Source organism: Chelonia mydas, chromosome 2 (genome assembly GCF_015237465.2).
Source record: "Chelonia mydas isolate rCheMyd1 chromosome 2, rCheMyd1.pri.v2, whole genome shotgun sequence".
NCBI lineage: Eukaryota > Metazoa > Chordata > Testudines > Cheloniidae > Chelonia > Chelonia mydas.
In genome coordinates this window covers 24449205-24468956 of record NC_057850.1, presented here as the reverse complement: position 1 = coordinate 24468956, position 19752 = coordinate 24449205, and the positions used below count along the sequence as shown (strand labels likewise).

Genomic DNA, 19752 nt, shown 5'->3' with positions numbered 1-19752 from the left:
CAGCCTCCACTATTTCCACAGAAGAAAGATTATATTAAAAGAAGTTACAAAAACAGTCCAGAACATTTAATTAAGAGTTGAAACAGATGGTTACGCTGAGATACTGGATATCCCACTGGATTACTTGGGTCAAATAACTGAGAAGTTTAACCAGATTGTCCACTGTAGAATTAATTTAATTTTCATTCAAGGCACAGGAGGTTGTAACATGATAGTTTCAGGCAGAATGAATAAAATGTTGACATTGACTGTGCAAAAGTGCGAACAGAAGTATTATTTATTAAGATGCTTGAAGTAGTATTCCAGAGTGGCTCTAGCTTTCAGGCGGTACACATGTGATTACCTAAGGCAGCAAGGTCCAGCTCCTCAGAAGTATTTAGGCACTCAATTGCAATGAGAGTTAGGTGCCTAGATACCTTTAAGGAACAAGCATACAGCAGCCATGTGAGCCACTGTGTTCACTTCGTGTTGCATCAATACTGTTTCCCTGTTAGAAAAAAGTTTTAAATGAAAAGTTCATACAGAGAAAGCTATTAAAGGCAAGAATAAAAACTCCATTAGCATAAACCCCATTCCAGCAACTCCATCTGTACTTACGTGCCCAAGGGGCCAAAGAATCTCCAAATAGCTGTCCCTCCTTCTGCTTGGCCCGCAGAGGAAGAAGGCAGTGGAGGAGTAGTGGGATGCACCCAAAGGGAGAGGTAAAGGATCAACAAGGAAGGGAGAACCTGCCAAATCCTCAGTGGGAGGTTAACTTTACTGCCATGCAGCAGGGAGAGTAGCTGGCAACTCCTCTGAAGCACTTACTTGCCCTACAGTTTGTCTCAGGAGCAGTGCATGCTGGGTAGCAGTTTGTGCCAGCAGCTAACATTGTAAATGGACAGACACCTTAAAGGTATTAGAGGGGAAGTGCGACTAGGAACTTGGTCAAGAGAGATGCAAAGCCACCAGGGAACTGGGGAGGGTGTAGCGGGTGAGAGCAATACGGTCTTTGCATCAGCTGTGAGCCAGAGGTAAGGCTGGAGACACTTCATAGCTGCATGCGCATGCAGGGTAGGGTGAGGGGAACAATTTGGGGTGCAGCCTGTAAACAAGCCTTATGCTTTGTCATCTATGCACCATGCGGTGCTGATATAAAATGTTGTGGAGTTGTCCTGTTTATCCTATTTAGTGAAGGACTTTTGACTATTAATGTCTTCCTTTTATTGCTTTTTGGCAAAACTTCTTTGACATACAGAAGCCAGAATACAAAAGTCTTTGATTTTTAATTGAAAGAAGCAAATTACAGGGCAAACTCTATTTTGAATACAGTAATTGACCACTCAAGATTGTTTTCTCAGATAGAGGAGAACTGTGAGATTTCACTGTTGTGGCCAAATTTAGAAGTTGCAACTTGGAACTTAGCCTTGGAACTCAGGAAAACAGTGGAATACAGACACCTCAGAAGCTCACATTTTTATTCTATTTCTTCAACGTCTTGTAGAGGGCAGAAGAATAAAAACATTTATGTGAATTATTTTTAGGATCATAGTTGGTAGAGTTGGGAAAGGTCCAGAATCCATCCCTTGGCAAAGTTTCCTTTCTTTACTCCCTTAAAAACAAGTCATGCGGTGGCCTGGACACTTCAGAACCAAATGAAGGCATCAGAATAAATAAAAAATGTTTCCATGAAGCATGCACCAATGCAATCACATTGTACTAGTTACCCTTCACCCATCTACCAAATCCCTCTCCCCCGCCCCATCTGGCATCACTCGTCATTTTTTGCCTATTCCTAGATTGTGAGCTGTTCAGGGCAGAGACCACAGGTTAGAGTCTCAGCTGGTGCAAAATCAGTGGAGCAATGCTGATTTGTACCAGTTTAGGATCTGGCCCCGTGTCTTGTATGTGCTCTGTAAATCACCTAGTGTATTACAAGCACTGAATAATAGTTAAATAATTAATAATAAAGGACAGCACACAGTCCCCTGACAGAAAAAAATAAAATGAGTTACCAAACCAACACAACTCTTAATCCTCACCAAAAGGCCTAACAGTATGATGTGGTGTTCTTCACAGAAACAGTGCTTTGTCGTTAGGTTCCAATTATATTCTGTGGACTCTTTTTAGATTTTGAAAATATGCAGGAAAGCACACTGGTCAGAAAAAAGGTTCACATTTGCAAACACGAGTATCTCAGGTTAGGCACCATAAATTTATTTAGGTTCTTTAAATACAATTTGTGGTGCCTCTGTTTAATCAACAGAGTTTGAAAATTTTGGCCTAAGCTTCTTGGTCCGTTGTTCAACAACAAAGCAATGTGCTTTGATTCACCATAATTAGAAATAATTTTTCTAGTTATGGTGATCAAAAAGGAAAGATGTGAATTGTACTGTTTAAGGGAGAAATATGATTAAGCAGATTTTTTTTCTGAACAGTGATCCAAAATTTCTGATTTAGCAAAATGCCTTAGTGCCTCTGTCCTGTATAGGCTTGCCAACTTTCTACTCGCACAAAACCAAATACTCTTGCCCTGCCCCCTGCCCCGCCCCTCACCCAAGGCCCCACCCCTTCCCCGCCCCTTCTCCGAGGCCCTGCCCCCTCTCACTCCATCCCCACCGTCATTCACTCTCCCCACCCTCACTCACTCACTTTTTTTCACTGGGCTGGGGCGGGGGGTTGGGGTGCAGAGAAATGAGGGCTCCAGTTGGGGATGCAGGCTCCTGGGTGGGGCTGGGGATGAGAGGTTTGGGGTGCAGGAGGGTGCTCTGGGCTGGGACCAAGAGGTTCAGAGGGCGGGAGGGGGATCAGGGCTGGGTCAGGGGGTTGGGGCTCAGGAGGGGGTGAGGGGTGCAGGCTCCAGGTGATGCTTACCTCAAGCAGCTCCCGGAAGCAGTGGCATGTCCCCCCCTCCAGCTCCTAAACAGAGGCACGGCCAGGTGGCTCTGGGCACTGCCCTGTCCGCAGATGTTGCCCCTGCAGCTCCCATTGGCCACAGTTCCCAGCCAATGGGAGCTGCAGAGCTGGTGCTTGGGGCGGAAGCAGCATGTGGAACCCCCGGGCTGCCCCTAAGCGTAGGAGCCAGATGGGTGGACATCCCGCTGCTTCCAGGAGCCATGCAGACCCAAGGAAGGCAGGGAGTCTGCTCTAGCCCTGCTGCGCTGCCGACCGGACTTTTAATGGCCCGGTCAGTGGTGCTGACCAGAGCTACCAGGGTGCCTTTTCGACAGGGCGTTCCAGTCGAAAACTGGGCACCTGGAAACCCTAGTCCTGTATCATGGCTTGACAAAGACTGTTTTACTGCCGTATAATGTTTAATGTCTAAGCTTTTTCTGTAGAATACTTCCTGGCAATGGCAACTATTTCTTGCTTGCTGTAGGAAAAAAACCAGGTGGTACCTTATTTCTGGAGGGAATGTTTTAGCAGTTGGCATCGGTTTTGCGGTGCCTATACTCGCTGGTCCCAGATTTGAATCTTGGCAGAGCTAGCTCAGCCCTTTAGATAAGCAGATATATTTACAGTTGGTTGTGTGGGCTGTTTCACCAAGGGCCTAGCTCGTCTGCATGATCCGAGTCCTAGGTCCTGTGGCACTTCTTGTAATAGTCTAGGTTTGCTTTTTCTTTTTCTTCCTTTACTGTCTGCTGTGTACTGGCTGCTGCTCTCCACCCCAAAGACAGAAATGCTTCATTGGTGATATGTTCATAAAGTGCTTGTGATGAGAGGTGCTGTAAAATAATGTGTGCCTTTTGAATCCCTCCAGGAGGCAAAGTTCTAGAGTTGTCGAGGTATAATAAGTGCCTAGATATAGAGTATATCTATATAGAGAGAGTGTATGTGTATGTAATAGTTGTGTAGTATAGGCATTTCCATACTGCAGCCTTATTATACAAATAAGGACATGCATGAGTTGAAAGGCTGATGATGAGTGTTTTGTCATATTTAAAAGACAGAATTGTCAAACTACCAGAAGAAGGATTAAACTGAAATATAGAACAGTCATGTGTAAATGCAGCTTCTCTCCTCACATATATCATATATAAGATTTTGAAGGTTGCGGAAACTCAGTGCCTGTGACACTTTAAAATAAACTGGACAACACACTATAAAATATATTGTAAGGAAGAGTCCCGCATTGGTTGGGGGGATGGACTAGATAACATCACCGCATAGGTCTTCTTTACCTGAAAGGTTCACCATACCACTCCTTACCATGTGCATCATTTGCACGCTAACACGACAGTTCAGATTTGAAAATGTGTGATCTGTGAAAAGCAATAGATACAGCTGTTTACATTCAGTGCGAGTAACAGTTTCTGCATGGATCAGTGGCACAATTTTATTTTGATGTAAACTGAAGAATACAAGCTGAGATTTTGAGTTTTAGAAGTTGCTAAGCATCTAAGCTCCTATAAGTCTCATTTGATACACTTTACATTCAAAAGCTACAGTATTGGTACCAGTGTAAAAAGACCTAGTTCTGTGACTGAAGTAAACTTTTTTTATACAGCTCTGCTTACACTGCTGGAGAAATAGTAATACTGAGGTGGCTGAAGGAAGAATATTGTTTGACTCACTGATGAGAACTCCTGCCATATAGCACTTATGTAGAGGATATAAGGTTCCTTACTATTGCCAGTATTTCATACCTTTTATCAAAATGCCCGCAATTCTTACTTCAAAGTGGTGAAGCAAAGCTAAATATTGACCTAAGAAAGTTAATCTGAATCCTGCACTGTACCGGGGTCCTAGTGGGGGCCAGCTATGGTCACTCTATTAGGGTGAACTGCCAAGAATGGGGCAGCCAAACCCCCAAAAGCTGGTGGATGTTCCAATACACCTCTACCCAGATATAACGCGGTCCGCGGGAGCCAAAAAATCTTACCATGTTATATGTGAAGCCCCGTTATATCGAACTTGCTTTGGCCCCCCTGCTCCTTGTCCCCTGACTGCCCCCTCCAGAGACCCCCCCCCCGTCCCTAATCACCCCCAGGACCCCACACCCTATCCAACCCCCCTCCTCCCTTTCCCTGACTGCCCCGACCTCTATCCACACCCCTGCCCGGCACTCACCGGCACCGGCGGGAAGTGGAGCAACGTGGCCCCAGCCCGCTCCACTCTGCCAGCTCCCAGCCGTGGCGCTCCGCTTCCCGCTGCCGGTGAGTGTAGGGAGGTTGGGGAAAGGACGCCCCATACACTCACCGGCAGCGGGAAGCGGAGCGCCACGGCTGGGAGCTGGCGGAATGGAGTGGGCTGGAGCCGGGCTGCTCCACTTCCGCTGCTGCCAGGGAGTGCGGGGAGGGATCCCTTTCCCCAAGCCCCCTCCCCCGAGCGACACGGCTGGGGCTGGGGCGAGGGAAGCGGAACGGGGCTGCTCCTGGCCCCCCCGCTAATCCCCCGGGCCACTCTGGGCCTGCGGGGCCCCCAAAAGTGCCCCCCCACAGCTCCTGCCTCCAAGACCCTGCGGGGGGGTGGGTGGAGGCCTGCTTTACTGCGTTGTATGTAAACCTGTGTTATATTGGGTCGCGTTATATCGGGGTAGAGGTGTACTTAGATTCACTAAGCCAGCATAAACCAGTTTCTTTATTACCTTACTGGTTACTCAGAAGTCTAAACAACACAGTTCCCTTAAAGTGGTCCAGCCTCAGGCCTCCATCCAAGTACCCACGTCAAATATGATGAAAATTTTTGTAAATCTTATTTCATCATATAAAAGAAAAGATTCTACCAATCCCAAAGGATTGGACACATTACCTCCCAGATTAACAAATGTTTCAGATCTTACCCAAATACACGCTACAGCCAATTCTTATTAACTAAACTAAAATGTATTAAAAAACAAAAGAGAGAGATTATGGTTAAAAGATCAATATACATACAGACATGAGTTCAATTCATTTAGGTGCAGATTCATAGCAGAGATAGTGAGCTTCCTAGGTGCAAAGAGTTTTTTCAGAAATAGTTCATAGTTTATAGTCCAATGTCCAAATATCATATTCAGGACATACCAGCATAACTGGGACCTCAGTATTGCAACTCAGACTTCTCTGATGAAGTTTAAACAGATCTCAGATGACAGAATCAGGACCCAAGGATCTTTTATATAATTTCATGTCTTTTGAGAAGTTGGAATTCCTCAGGGAACGAAAGGTAATTAGGATGACTTTGAAGGAGGTCCATCACCAGTACTTAGCTATACGAATTAACAGAAGGCTATTTGCTTGTTCCTCCACCATTCACAGTACATTTCAAAGAGAGATGAATACTGAGATATCCTGTGTTTACAATTAATTTACGTGATAGGATGTTCTTTTGACCTCTGAATTATCAGAATACAGCATAGACAGGGACTGTTTATTACATTGTCCCCCCCTACTTATACATATGTAAATACACAAAAACACAAACATAATCTCCCCACATGTCTTCTGTGGGTTATTTATTTTGCAGGATGTTTAACCCTTTCTAGCCATGTGTCACACACACATTTTATTATTACCGTTCTTAAAAATCAGTGTCAAAGATCTGTTGGTATTTGGTTAACCTTCATGTGGCTAGTTGGATTTACTGCATTGAAATATTATTCTCTCCTCCTTCCTCCCTCCCTCTGTTGAGTGAGAGCACCATTAATATTCAGAATCCAGAACAGCTTGTGCTTGCCAAAAAATATCTCCTGTCATCACAGGCAGATTTGTCCCTTCAGTGGATTATTTATGAGGAACATGAATTAAGACAATAAGCAAATTGCTGCATGAACAACAAAATTGATTAGTTCAGCAAGAAGGTTTCAAGATGTTTCTTATTCTGTCAACCTTTTAATTTAAGGTGAATACCTCCTATATCTGACACAGAAGCACTGAGAGTTGATCCCTCAATCCTTAGAAGGAGATGGAGTAAATTTCATCCTGTATGAGCGCATATATCTGGATGAGAACAAAAGGACTCATTATTCACTGTTAGTTATTTGCTAGCCATTCATTGCTTTCTTGTTTACAAAGTTCCAGTCACCCAATCAGGGAGCAGAAACAATTTAATGAGTCTGAAGTGACCAATCTTACACGACAAATAACAGAATATTGGAAGAAAATAATGGACAGTGCTGAAGTTTATCTGCACAAACTCTTTGGACAATTATAGTGAATAATAATGTGTCAGATTTAATGACCATTCATGAACAATTTACCCACAGAAAAAAAGGTCTAAATTCATCATAAAACATAATCACACCAAATTATTCGGCCAGCTCTACTGAAGAACTCAAGACTGGGAGTCTCATAGACTTTCAGAAGGGAACATCGTGATCATCTAGTCTGACCTCCTGCACATTGCAGGCCACAGAACCTCACCCACTCCTGAAATAGACCCCTAACCTCTAGCTGAGTTACTTTAAAGGCTTCAAGTTACAGAGAATTCACCATTTACACTTGTGTAAACCTGCTAGTGATCCATGCTCCATGCTGCAGAGGAAGGCAACCCACACCTCTCCCCCCCACACCAGGGTCTCAACCAATCTGACCTCAACCAATGAGCTGTTCAGCAGTGGGCAGGAGGCGGTGGGAGAAGGGGGCAGGGTGGGTAAAGGAAGAGGCAGAATGAGGGTGGGGCTTTGGGGAAGAGGGCAGCACGGAGGGAGGTGAGCACCCACCCAGAAAAATGAAATTCGGTGCCTGTGAGTTAGACCCTGAGCATGATACCTGGGAAACAATTCTCAGAGCCCTCCCCATCTAGCAGTGTGGGATTTTTGCTACTGGCAGTCACTGATGGGCCACATGCCATAGTAGGCAGCCCCATCATACATTCCCCTCCATAAACTTATCAAGCTCAGTCTTTAAGCCAGCTAGGCTTTTTGCCCCCACTGCTCCTCTGATGGTTAGAAACCTTCATCTAATTTCAAGCCTAAACTTGTTGATGGCCAGTTTATATCCATTTGCTCTTGTGTCCACAATGGTGCTTAACTTTATTAACTCTTCTCTCTCCCTGGTACAGTATTTATCCCCCTGATGTATTTATTGAGATCAATCGTATCCCTCCTCAGCCTTCTTTTGGTTATGCTAAACAAGCTAAGCTCTTCGAGTCTTCTCTCCTAAGGGAGGTTTTCTGTTCCTCGGATCATCCTAGTAGCCCTTCTCTGCACCTGTTCCATTTTGAATTAATCTTTTCTTCAACATGGGATACCAGAATTGCACACAGTAATCCAGATGAGGTCTCACCAGTGCCTTGTGTAATGATATTAACACTTCCCTGTCTCTCTTGGAAATACCTCACATGATGCATCCTAGGACTGCATTAGCTTTTTTCATGGCCGCATCACATTGACAGCTCATAGTCATCCTGTGATCAACCAGTACACCCCGGTCTTTATCCTCCTCTGTCACGTCCAACTGATAAGTCCCCAGCTTAGAGCAAAAATTCTTGTTGTTAGTCCCTAAATGTATGACCTTGCACTTTGCACTGTAAAATTTCATCCCATTTCTCAAAAAGAAAAGGAGGACTTGTGGCACCTTAAAGACTAACAAATTTATTTGAGCATAAACTTTCATGAGCTACAGCTTACTTCATCGGATGCATACCTGTAGCTCACGAAAGCTTATGCTCAAATAAATTTGTTAGTCTCCAAGGTGCCACAAGTAGTCCTTTTCTTTTTGCGAATACAGACTAACACGGCTGCTACTCTGAAACCTGTCATCCCATTTCTGTTACTCCAGTTTACAAGGTCATCCAGATCTTCTTATATGATATTCCGGTCCTCCTCTATATTGGCTATACCTCCCAACTTTGTGTCATCTGCAAATTTTATTAGCACACTCTCACTTTTTGTGACAAGGTCACTAATAAAAATGTTAAATAAGATTGGTCCCAAGACCGATCCCTGAGGAACTCCACTAGTAACCTCCCTCCGGCCTGACAATTCATCTTTCAATATGACCCGTTGTAGTCTCTACTTTAGCCAGTTCCTTATCCACCTTTCAGTTTTCATATTAGTCCCCATCTTCTCCAATTTAACTAACAATTTCCCATGTGGAACTCTATCGCAATGCCTTACTGAAATCCAGGTAGATTAGATGTACTGCATTTCCTTTGTCTAAAAAATGAGTTATCTTCTCAAAGAAGGAGATCAGGTTTGTCTGGCACGATCTATCTTTTATAAAATCATACTGTATTTTATCCCAATTATAGTTCACTTCTATATCCTTAACTACTTTCTCTTTCAAAATGTGTTCCAATACCTTGCATGCAACTGAGGTCAAACTAACAGGCCTGCAGTTTCCTGGATCACTTTTTTTCCCTTTCTTAAAAATAGGAACAGTATTAGTAATTCTTCACTCACAGGGTATGACCTCTGAATTTTCAGATTAATTAAAAATGCTTGCTATTGGTCTTGCAATTTCATGTGCCAGTTCCTTTAATATTTTTGGATAGAGATTTGACTTCCACCTTGGATGTGGTAATTTCTATCTCCATATCCTCATTGCCATTAGCCTTCCTGCCACGACCCCTTAGATCTTCATTAGCCTCCTTAAAAACTGAGGCAAAGTACTTGTTTAGGTGTTTGGGCCATACCTAGATAACCTTCAATCTCCACCCCATCCTCAGTGCTTAGTGGTCCCACTTCTTCTTTCTTGTTTTCTTCTTAGTTATATGGCTATAGAACCTTTTACTGTTGGTTTTAATTCCCTTTGCAAGGTCTAACTGCTTGGCTTTTGGCAGTTCTCACTTTATCCCTTTATCACTTTCTGACCACCAAGAGGTAGCATTCCTTGCTGATCCCTCCCATCTTCCATTCCTTGTAGGCTTTCTGCTTTGAGATGCTTGCTCATCCAACTTGGTCTGCAACCCTTCCCTACAATTTTTTTCCCCCTTGCTGGGGGTGCAGGCTTCAGATAGCTTCTGCAACTTTGACTTAAAGTAATTCCAAGCCTCCTCCACATTCAGATTCTTGAGTTCTTCAGTCCAGTCTACTTCCCTAACTGATTTCCTTAACTTATTAAAGTTATTAACTTTATTAAACTTATTAAAGTTAGCTCTTTTGAAATCAAAGATCCTGTTGCAGGGATATTTTTGTTTATCCTTCCATTTAGTTTTATAGAATCATAGAAGATTAGGGTTGGAAGAGACCTCAGGAGGTCATCTAGTCCAACCCGCTGCTCAAAGTAGGACCAGACCCAAGTAAATCATCCCAGCCAGGGGTTTGTCAAGCCAGGCCTTTAAAACCTCTAAGGCTGGATCCAGGAGTTTAAACTGGATTAACTCATGATCAGTCAAACAAAGGTTGTCCTCTCCACCAAGCTCTTCTATGAGGTCCTCACTACTCACCAATACCAAATCTAAAAAGGCATCACCACTTGTTGGATTAGCAACTATTTGGTGAAGAAATTTGTCAGCTATCTGCATTCCATAAGAGCGGCCATACTGGGTCAGACTAATGGTCCATCTACCCCCGTATCTTGTCTCCTGACAGTGGCCAATGCCAAATGCTTCAAAGGGAATGAACAGAACAGAGCAATTAGCGAGAGATCTGTTCCCTGTCATCCAGTCCCAGCTTCTAGCAGTCAGAGGTTTAGGGACACCCAGAGCAGGGGTTGCGTCCCTGAGCATCTTGGCTAATAACCATTGATGGACCTATCTTTCATGAACTTATCTAATTATTTTTTGAACCCAGTTATATTGTTTTTGTCCTTCACAACATCCCCTGGCAACAAGTTCCACAAGCTGACTGTGCGTTATGTGAAGAAGTACTTCCTTATGTTTGTTTTAAACGTGCTGCCTATTAATTTCATTGGGTGACCCTGGTTCATGTGTTATGTCAAGAGATAAATAACACTTCCTTATTTACTTTCTCCAAACCAGCCATGATTTTATAGACCTCTATCATATTCTTCCTTAGTTTTCTCTTTATACATAAGAACGGCCATACTGGGTCAGACCATCTGGCTCCCTGGTCTTCCACATTGGCGAATGCCAGATGCTTCATAGGGAATGAACAGAACAGACAATCATTGAGTGATTCATCCCCTTTCATTCATTCCCAGCTTCTGGCAATCAGAGTTTAGGGACACCCAGAGCATGGAATTGCATCCCTGACCATCTTGGCTAATAGCCATTGATGGACCTATCCACCGTGAACTTATCTAATTCTTTTTTAAATCCCGTTATAGATTTGGCCTTCACAACATCTCCTGGCAATGAGTTCTACAGATTGACTATGCATTGTGTGAAAAAGTACTTCCGTTTGTTTTAAATCTGCTGCCTATTAAGACTCCTGGTTCTTGTGTTATGTGAAGGAGTAAATAACATTTCCTGATTCACTTGCTCCACATCATCCACAATTGTATAGACCTGTATCGTATTTCCTCTTAGTCGTCTCTTTTCCAAGATGAATAGTCCCAGTCTTTTTAATCTCTCCTCTTATAGAAGCTGTGCCCTTAATCACTTCTATTGCCCTTCTCTGTACCTTTTCCAATTCTAATATCTTTTTTGAGATGAGGTGACGAGAACTGCATGCAGTATTCAAGGTGTGGGTGTACCATTGATTTATATAGTGGCATTTTGATATTTTCTTTCTTATTATCTATTCCTTTCCTAATGGTTCCTAATGTTCTGTTAGCTTTTTTGCCTACACTGCACATTGAGCAGACGTTTTCAGAGAACTATCCACAATGACTCCAAGATCTCTTTCTTGAGGGGTAGCAGCTAAGTTAGATCCCACCATTTTATATGTATAGCTGGGATTATGTTTTCCAGTGTGCATTACTTTGCATTTATCAACATTGAATTTCATCGGCCATTTTGTTACCAAGTCACCCAATTTTGTGAGATTCCTTTGTAATGCTTCACAGTCTGCTTTGGACTTAACTGTCTTGAGTAATTTAGTATTGTCTGCAAACTTTGCCACCTCACTGTTTACCTCTTTTTCCAGATCATTTATGAGTATGTTGAAGAGCACAGGTCCAAGTACAGATCCTAAGGGGAGCCCACTATTTCTCTCTCTGCACTGTGAAAACTGTCCATTTATTCTTACCCTTTGTTTCCTGTCTTTTAACCAGTTACTGCTCCATGAGAGGACCTTCCCTTTTATCCCATGACTTCTTTGCTTAAGAGCCTTTGGAGAGGGACCTTGTCAAAAACTTCCTGAAAGTCCAAGTATATTATATCAACTGGATCACCCTTCTCCACATACTTGTTGACACTATCATATAATTCTAATAGATTGGTGAGGCATGATTTCCCTTTACAAAAGCCATGTTGACTCATACGCCACATATTGTGTTCATCTCTCGGTCTGATAATTCTGTTCTTTACTATAGTTTCAGTCAGTTTGTCTGGTACTGAATTTAGACTTACTGACTGGTAATTGCCAGGATTACCTTTGGAGCCATTTTTAAACATTGGCGCCACATTAGCTTTCTGCCAGTCATCTGGTAAAGAACATGATTTAAGTGATAGGTTACATACCACAGTTAGTAGTTCTACAATTTCATATATTAGTTCCTTCAGTCCTTGGGTGAATGCCGCCTGGTCCTGGTGACTTATTACTGTTTAATTTATCAGTTTGTTCCCAAACCTCCTCTATTGACACCTCAATCTGGGACAATTCAACAGATTTGTCATCTAAAAAGAATGGTTCAGGTGTGGGAATTTACCTTACATCCTCTGCAGTGAACATGGAGGTAAAGAATTCATTTAGCTTCTCTGTGACAGCCTTGTCTTTCTCAAGTGCTCCTTTAGTACCTCGATCATTCAGTGGCTTCACTACTTGTTTGGCAAGCTTCCTGCTTCTGATGTATTTAAAAAAATGTTACCGATATTGCTTGTGTCTTTTGCTAGCTGCTCTTCAAATTCTTTTTTGGCCTACCTATTTATACTTTTACACTTGAGTTGCCAGAATTTATGCTCCTTTCTGTTTTCCTCCATAGGATTTGGACTTCCAATTTTTAAAAGATGTCTTTTTGTCTCTAACCTCCTTTAACCTATTTTAAATTTGGCTGATAAAGGTCTATATCCTCAGCTGCTGTAAACTGGTTTAGTTCTGTTGAAGTCAGAGGATTTATGGTGACTTACACCAGCTGACAGTCTTATTTCTGAATTTGTTAAACTGTCAGTTTCTCATGTCTGCTTGTTCACAAATTCGTATCCTTAGCAGTTCTATTCTGGGCTCAGAGAGAATGGTGTGAAATATTAAGCTGAGTGTTTTTCACTTGATATTTTTCCAGATTCTTTTGTGTCCCTGTAAATTCAGTCATTAGCATCTCTTTTGCAGGGACGTTTCTGTCTGCCTCTTTAATCAGCTAGACACAGTAATTATATATACATGTAAGAACAAGAATTTCTGTTTGGTTCCTGCAGAGCCTGGGCAACCAATTCTCATGCAACAGCTGGTTTGAAAAGGCTTGGTTGCTTGCTTTGTGTTTGTGTGTGTGTGTGTGTGTTTGATAGGCTGAGCAAGGCATGGTTGAAGATGCTCCTTCACAGCTCCTTCTGTACTGGATGTAGCCAGACTATATGTTCAGGAGCTAAAACTTGCTTACCTGTATTTTAAAAAGAAAAGAAAAAAGACCCTGAAAGGAAGAATAAGGACTATGCAAATGTACAAGTGGTCTGGATGCCCTGCATCTTATTCCTTGTGTTGTTATGTTACTGCTGTGACAGAATGCACCCCTATTCACACCCTATACACTATTGTCATAATCTTTTTACAAAATATGCCTTGTAAGGTATCATTTGAAAACTAATAACTTATTGGTCAATAATATGATGGTAAAACATATGTAACAATGTTATACGTGAACTTATAAGCATAAGATGAAATCATGACTGAAGTGCATTTACTAGACAAGTCTGGAGAGTGGGTAAACTTGTTTCTCAAAGTCAAAGGACAAGTTGATACCTCCCCAGGTGTCATCAAATCTGATGGGCCATCAGCTATCAAGTGACTTTCTTTGGCAAGGAAAGGAGGCAGGAACAAACAGATCTGCATCTTAATAAACAACTTAGCAACTCCCCCCCACCAGACTCCATGTTTCCTTACTTTCAACTGAAAAAAACTTTATGAGGGGGTCTGAGCTATCAAAGTGAGGGGCAGTCAAGTTATCTCTCTCTGTGTCCATCTACCTCCTTACACCTAAGAAGATAAAAGAAATAGCCATTGTACTTTGGGGGAGGAGTCTGGACCTGAAGATTTTGATCAGTAATGCTGTTAGAAGGATGTGATAAGGACTTTACTTTGAATCAAGTATAGTTTGTTAAGTTAGGCACTAGGAAGCATTTTATCTTCATTTTTCTTGTAACCATTTCTAACTTTTATGCTTCGTTACTTGTACTTACTTCAAACCTATCTCTTTGTAGTTAAATAAACTTGTTTTATGCTTTACTTGAAATTAATCCTGTGCATTTAAATTAAATTGTCCGGGTAACTCCATTTAAGGTGGCAAGCTGTTGTGTATTGCTCTCTTAAAGGGACAATGGACCTAATATCTCTGGCTATCCAAGAGGCGGCTGGACGGTACAGAACATACATTGTTGGGGGAAAATCCAGGACTGGGAGCTTGTTGAGTAACCAAGGCTGGTAAAAGCCAGAGGGTAAGCCAAGCGCAGCTGGCAGGCTGCAGTTACACATAGTCACTCAGTAGCACCTGCATGCTGGTGGCTGTTTGTGAGCAATCTAGGTTGGGAGGTCCAGCAGCAAGGCATTGCAGGGCATGCCAGATTACAGGGCTGATGATGACACAGCCCCTCACTGGTATGGCTTCCACCCCGGAATGTCACACCTGCTTTTGGATTTGTCCCTGAATTCAGCTACGTTTTTTTGTGTCGGTTCTTACTCAGCTCAAAAGGTTTGGCAGGGGCACAAGAAAATGTATAACAGTTCACTTTATCTGCCACCAGTTCACAACTGTGACCATGTAGTTTGACACTGGTCTTGACCTATAGCTTGGCTGACTGGTAGTCTGGCCAACTGATTAAGGGTTTCAGCTAACTCCCATTCAAGTCAGTAGGATAAATCCTTTAGACTTGAAATAGTAGGATCAGGGTCTATCGGACCAACTGCTTAAACCATTGTCATTTTTAAATGAGCCTTCGCCATATCTTCCTACAACATCACTTTCTGATGCCCCCATTAATTAATTCTAAACATCTCCCCAGATGAAGTGATGTTAATTTATAATATCATGTCCTTCCAACACAAGTGTTATCGGGGTGCCGGAATGGAGGGGGGCAGAGGGCCATGGCCCCATCACTTTTACTGGCTGCAAGGATGAGCGATGGGTGGGACGGAGTGGAGAGGAGTGAATGGGGAGCGGTGTCTTGGGGAGAAGGGGCAGCCCCTTCCATATGGTATCAGAGCTCAGCTTGTGTACCAATTTAGACCTAGTTATTTGAAGGGAGTATGAAATCAGTAACATCAATATATATCTAATGTATAGTTGTGTCCCTTCAGATTAGCTAGAAATGAAATTGTTTTGTTTTTAAAAGATCTTCTGTGGGTTTAGTTTCATGTCATTTAACATTTGAAAATGACCCCTGGTAATTGCAGTTGGAATTTATGCATGCAGGAAGTCAGTGGAAAAGAGAGGTGGTGATCATATGCAGATTTCCATTCTTCATGGGTTACAAAGACTCAGAACTTATGAAACTGGAGGGACAGGTGCTCAATTTCTTCTGCTGAGATGAGCTCTAGATGCTTTAGCAATTTAAAAGTAAGCTCATGTACATTTATACCACATTCTGATTTGTGACCAGAAGGGCAAAAAGCTTAAGCGGTTCCAGGATAATTGTGTTGTAACATCTCCAATTGGCTGGTTGTAGAATGATTTGGGAGGATTGTTATGCTGATCCTGAGAAATGCTGCACACACTTAGCTTGGCCCTTGAAAACTAGGCCACAAGTCCCCTTAAAGATCATGTAGTTATCAGGCAGTCCATGCTGCAATGCAGACCTGCAGAAATAGAGCTAAGGATGAATGAAGTGCTATTATCCCCTTGTTACGTAAGGGGATCTGAGGCACAGAGAGACTAAGGCTCACATCCTCAAAGGGGTGCTTAACTCCCATTCATTTCAATGGAAGTTAAGTGCTTACCTTTGAGAATCTGGGCCTAAGTGACTTGCCCAAATTCACAGGAAGTCTGTGGGAGAGCAGGGAATTGAATCCAATACCAAGGCTGCGCCCTAACCACTGGGCTATTCTTCCTTCCCAACTTACTATGCAGTTGTACAAAAAGGTATAGGGATTGTTTTTAAAGGGTGCCTGGGGTCTACACTGCAGTAAAATAACCTGCAGTACCAAGTCATGTAGACATTTTGGCCATGTAGACATTTGGGCTCGGGTTCTGAGATCCACGTCCGTTGTGAGGTGTCAGACCTGGCCTCCAACCCGAACCGGAATGCTGCAGTTTTTAACCCCATAGCCTGAGCTCTCTGAGTCCAAGTCAGCTGACCCAGGCCCTCTGCAGCTGTTACGGTCTTTATTTGCAGTGTGGACAAAGACCAAGTGCTGAATTGCCCAGTACTTTCAGGTGAACACTGTGGCACAGTGATGGAGTGATGAAGTTAAACTTTGATCAGCTACTGTCTATATTTCACTTTAGTTAATAAACAAAGTTGTTGATGTTTCCAGTGCACTCTGCATGGCATTTTACACAGTGCTGAAATTCATTCTTACCTGTCATAAGTTCATTTACAAATAGGTTTTGGACCGTAACTTTTTAGCAATATAAAATAGAAAGCATTTCCTGTAGGGTGAGGCAATCTTGAACATGGAATTAACTTGATTGTGTTCAAAGGGGGGAAAACACAACATCGTAGGATGCTTTCCTCTGAATTTTTGGGTACACGTTTTGATCTCAAAATAAATTGGCCTCCATTTAAAATGTTCCCTTGTGTGGGGAACATTTTCTGGATTCTGATTACCATCTTTTTGTTTTGTTATACAACCCTCACCACTTTGTAACCAATACTGGTTAGACTGTAAGCTTTTCAATGTAGGGACTCTCACGTATTTGTATAGTGTCCAGCACAGTCATGGTCTGGGGCCTCGAGCCACTACTGTACTATAAATAATAACAAATAGCAAGTAATTTAAAAACAGAGGAACAACAAAGTTTGATTTCTTTCAAGCAAAGTAGCTGGCTCACAGAGAGAACACAAGGTAACTAATATACCCTACTACACTAGTGCCTTGAATGTTCTCAATGACGCTAATAAACAAAGGAGGACCTAACAGAAAGACAGCTGTGCTTATTTCAACTTCATAAGATCACGTTACTCAACTAGCAAAGGCAAGTATTGCTAAGGAAAAGTGTTTTCAGTTTTATAAATGTGTATCCAAAACACTGGGACAGTTATTTTTTGGTAAGTTTATTTCACAGTATCCGTTTCAAGACTCCTTAGACATCTGTTAATAGCCTCTTTGGCTTTCTGAATTGCAATTCCCAGTTTTACGTGATTAGCCTGAGAATGTTTTTGTTCGTTTTTAGCGTTCCACATGCCAGTTTATAATTAAGAACTGTTTATAATTAAGACAATAAAAAGTTGCTTCTGTTTGCCTAGTCTACAAAAATGGATCAGGAATTGCTTTCTGAAGAATTGCTTTCCCCATATATTCGTTTTTCCTTCCATGGCAGGCTGATGAATTCTGAGAACACACTTTTACTAGCCAGGGAAGAGGAGAGCGTCAAGTATGAACGGACCTTCATGGCATCTGAGTTTATTGAGTGGCTGATCCAGGAAGGAGAAGTCACAACAAGGACTGAGGCAGAACAACTTGGCCGTAGACTGTTGGAGCATGGGATTATACAGCACGGTGAGGAATTTACTGCCTGGTAACAAAAAGCTACACTCTTTACAACACTTTTTCCATGCAGGATCATGTAAAGAGGTTGCAGATCGCGCTGTTTGGTCCTAAAACATTTCCAATTCTAACTCCTATCTAAATGATAGATGGCTGTATACTTATTTTTAAGAAAGGGTTGAATTTTCAAAAGCACTCAAAACCACTAGAATTTGGGTTTGAGTTGCTAGTAACAAATAAGTAATGAATAAAAGGCAACCTTTTTTTGGTGGTGAATAATTAAACAGTGGAAGTCATTGCCCTAGGACAGGGATCGACAACCTTTGGCCCACGGCCCATCAGGGAAATCTGCTGGCAAACTGGGACGCTTTGTTTACCTGTAGCGTCCGTAGGTTCGGCCGATCACAGCTCCCACTGGCCGCGGTTCACCATTCCAGGCCAATGGGGGCTGCGGGAAGCGGCGCAGGCCAAGGGATATGTTAGCCGCCGCTCCCCGCAGCCCCCATTGGCCTGGAATGGCGAACCGCGGCCAGTGGGAGATGAAGTCGGCCGAACCTGCGGACGCTGCACGTAAACAAACAGGCCTGCCAGCGGATTTCCCTGACGGGCCGCTTGCCAAAGGTTGCCGAACCCTACCCTAGGATATAATTGAGGTAAATAGCTTAGTAAGAGTCAAAGGATTAGAGCCATAAATAAGGAGAGTTACACTAAATTACACTAGCTAGAATAAAAATTACAAGCTTTATAAATCCTCATGCTTCAGGACATGAGCATATCATAATCTGATATCAGAAAAGAATGTCCCTATCCCTATCGTATTGCACAATTGGCCAGGTATATTTGGAAAAGGATGGGGAAATCACTTTCACCTGAAACATTATTACAGTTAGTCCTGCACTGTAAGGTCTTTGAAGGAGGGATTTAGTATCTGTTCAGTGCCCAGCACAGTGGGGCTCCTTGGTGCTACTGGCACAACGTAACTTGCTACAATAATGGTAAAGCTCAGCTGTGCAGGTGACAGAGCTTTCTTGGGGGCAACCCAAGACCGTGGAATGAACTCCCCCAGGAACTAAGGACCCTCACAAACCTCACCACCTTGTGCTCTAAGTGCAAGGCGAATCTCTTCGATCTTACCTTTTCTAACATAAACATATACCAACACGTGTGTGTGTGTGTGTAAATATTAAAAAAATAAATCTAGACCACTTCACTGTACGTACTTCTCCCCCTAGAGAGGGGATGAGAGAACAGACACGTGACATGTGTTAGTCATATTGCTTAATGTGCTACTGGAAGGTGCTCAGATGCTACAATGATGAGCACGGCATAAGACCTGTATAGATTAGAACACAGTACAGATTTAACAATAATAGGTAGCTGCATGAAGCAGGGTCTTTTTGTTGTTCTATGACAATACCTATAACCTCAAGGAAGGAAAAGGCCTGGTGTTATAAAGTACTTCTACAGTTTCTCTGTGACTTTAATCAAGTGCAAAGTTTGTATTTACCTTGTAATTAACAGCAGCTACTTCTGAATGTTTACAAGAGGCAGCTTCAAATTCTATAATTACCCTTGGTGCTAATGTCTGATTTATAGAGTGCCACCAGGTTAGGACTTAGTGCAAAGTAAAAATATTTCCCCCTCCTCTCTACAGCAACAATTATTTCATTTGTATTTTTACCCTGAGCTGTTTCTATATGTAGATACAGGGTGAGCCGGTTTAAAAAAAAAATTGGATTCACGGTTGAAATGTGTTCAGAGGAAAGAAAATCAGGATGTGATAGATTTATTGCAAAGCAAGCATTGTTGTCATTAACAGAATCCAAGGAATAACGAAGGGTCACCCTCGGGAGCCCTGTGTGGGTGCACAAAGATCCTCTCTTGCACCCTTGCAAGGGACTGCACGCAGTATGGCTGGAAGGTGCAGGTCCTGCTCCCACTGAGTGCCCCTGAGGCGCTAGTTCATTGTAAAGGGGGAGAGGTGATGTGAA

At 42.6% G+C, this 19752-nt stretch overlaps 1 protein-coding gene across 5 annotated transcripts in view; it reads left to right on the top strand.

Moving 5' to 3' along the window:
* DEPTOR (DEP domain containing MTOR interacting protein) overlaps nt 1-19752 on the top strand; it is a 142435-nt gene that overhangs the window by 69747 nt on the left and 52936 nt on the right. For all 5 annotated transcript variants that reach the window (XM_043539143.1, XM_043539145.1, XM_043539144.1 and 2 more), the window contains one exon: nt 17595-17773. In XM_043539143.1, coding sequence (XP_043395078.1) covers nt 17595-17773 — 179 coding nt within the window. The remainder of the gene's footprint in view (nt 1-17594; nt 17774-19752) is intronic.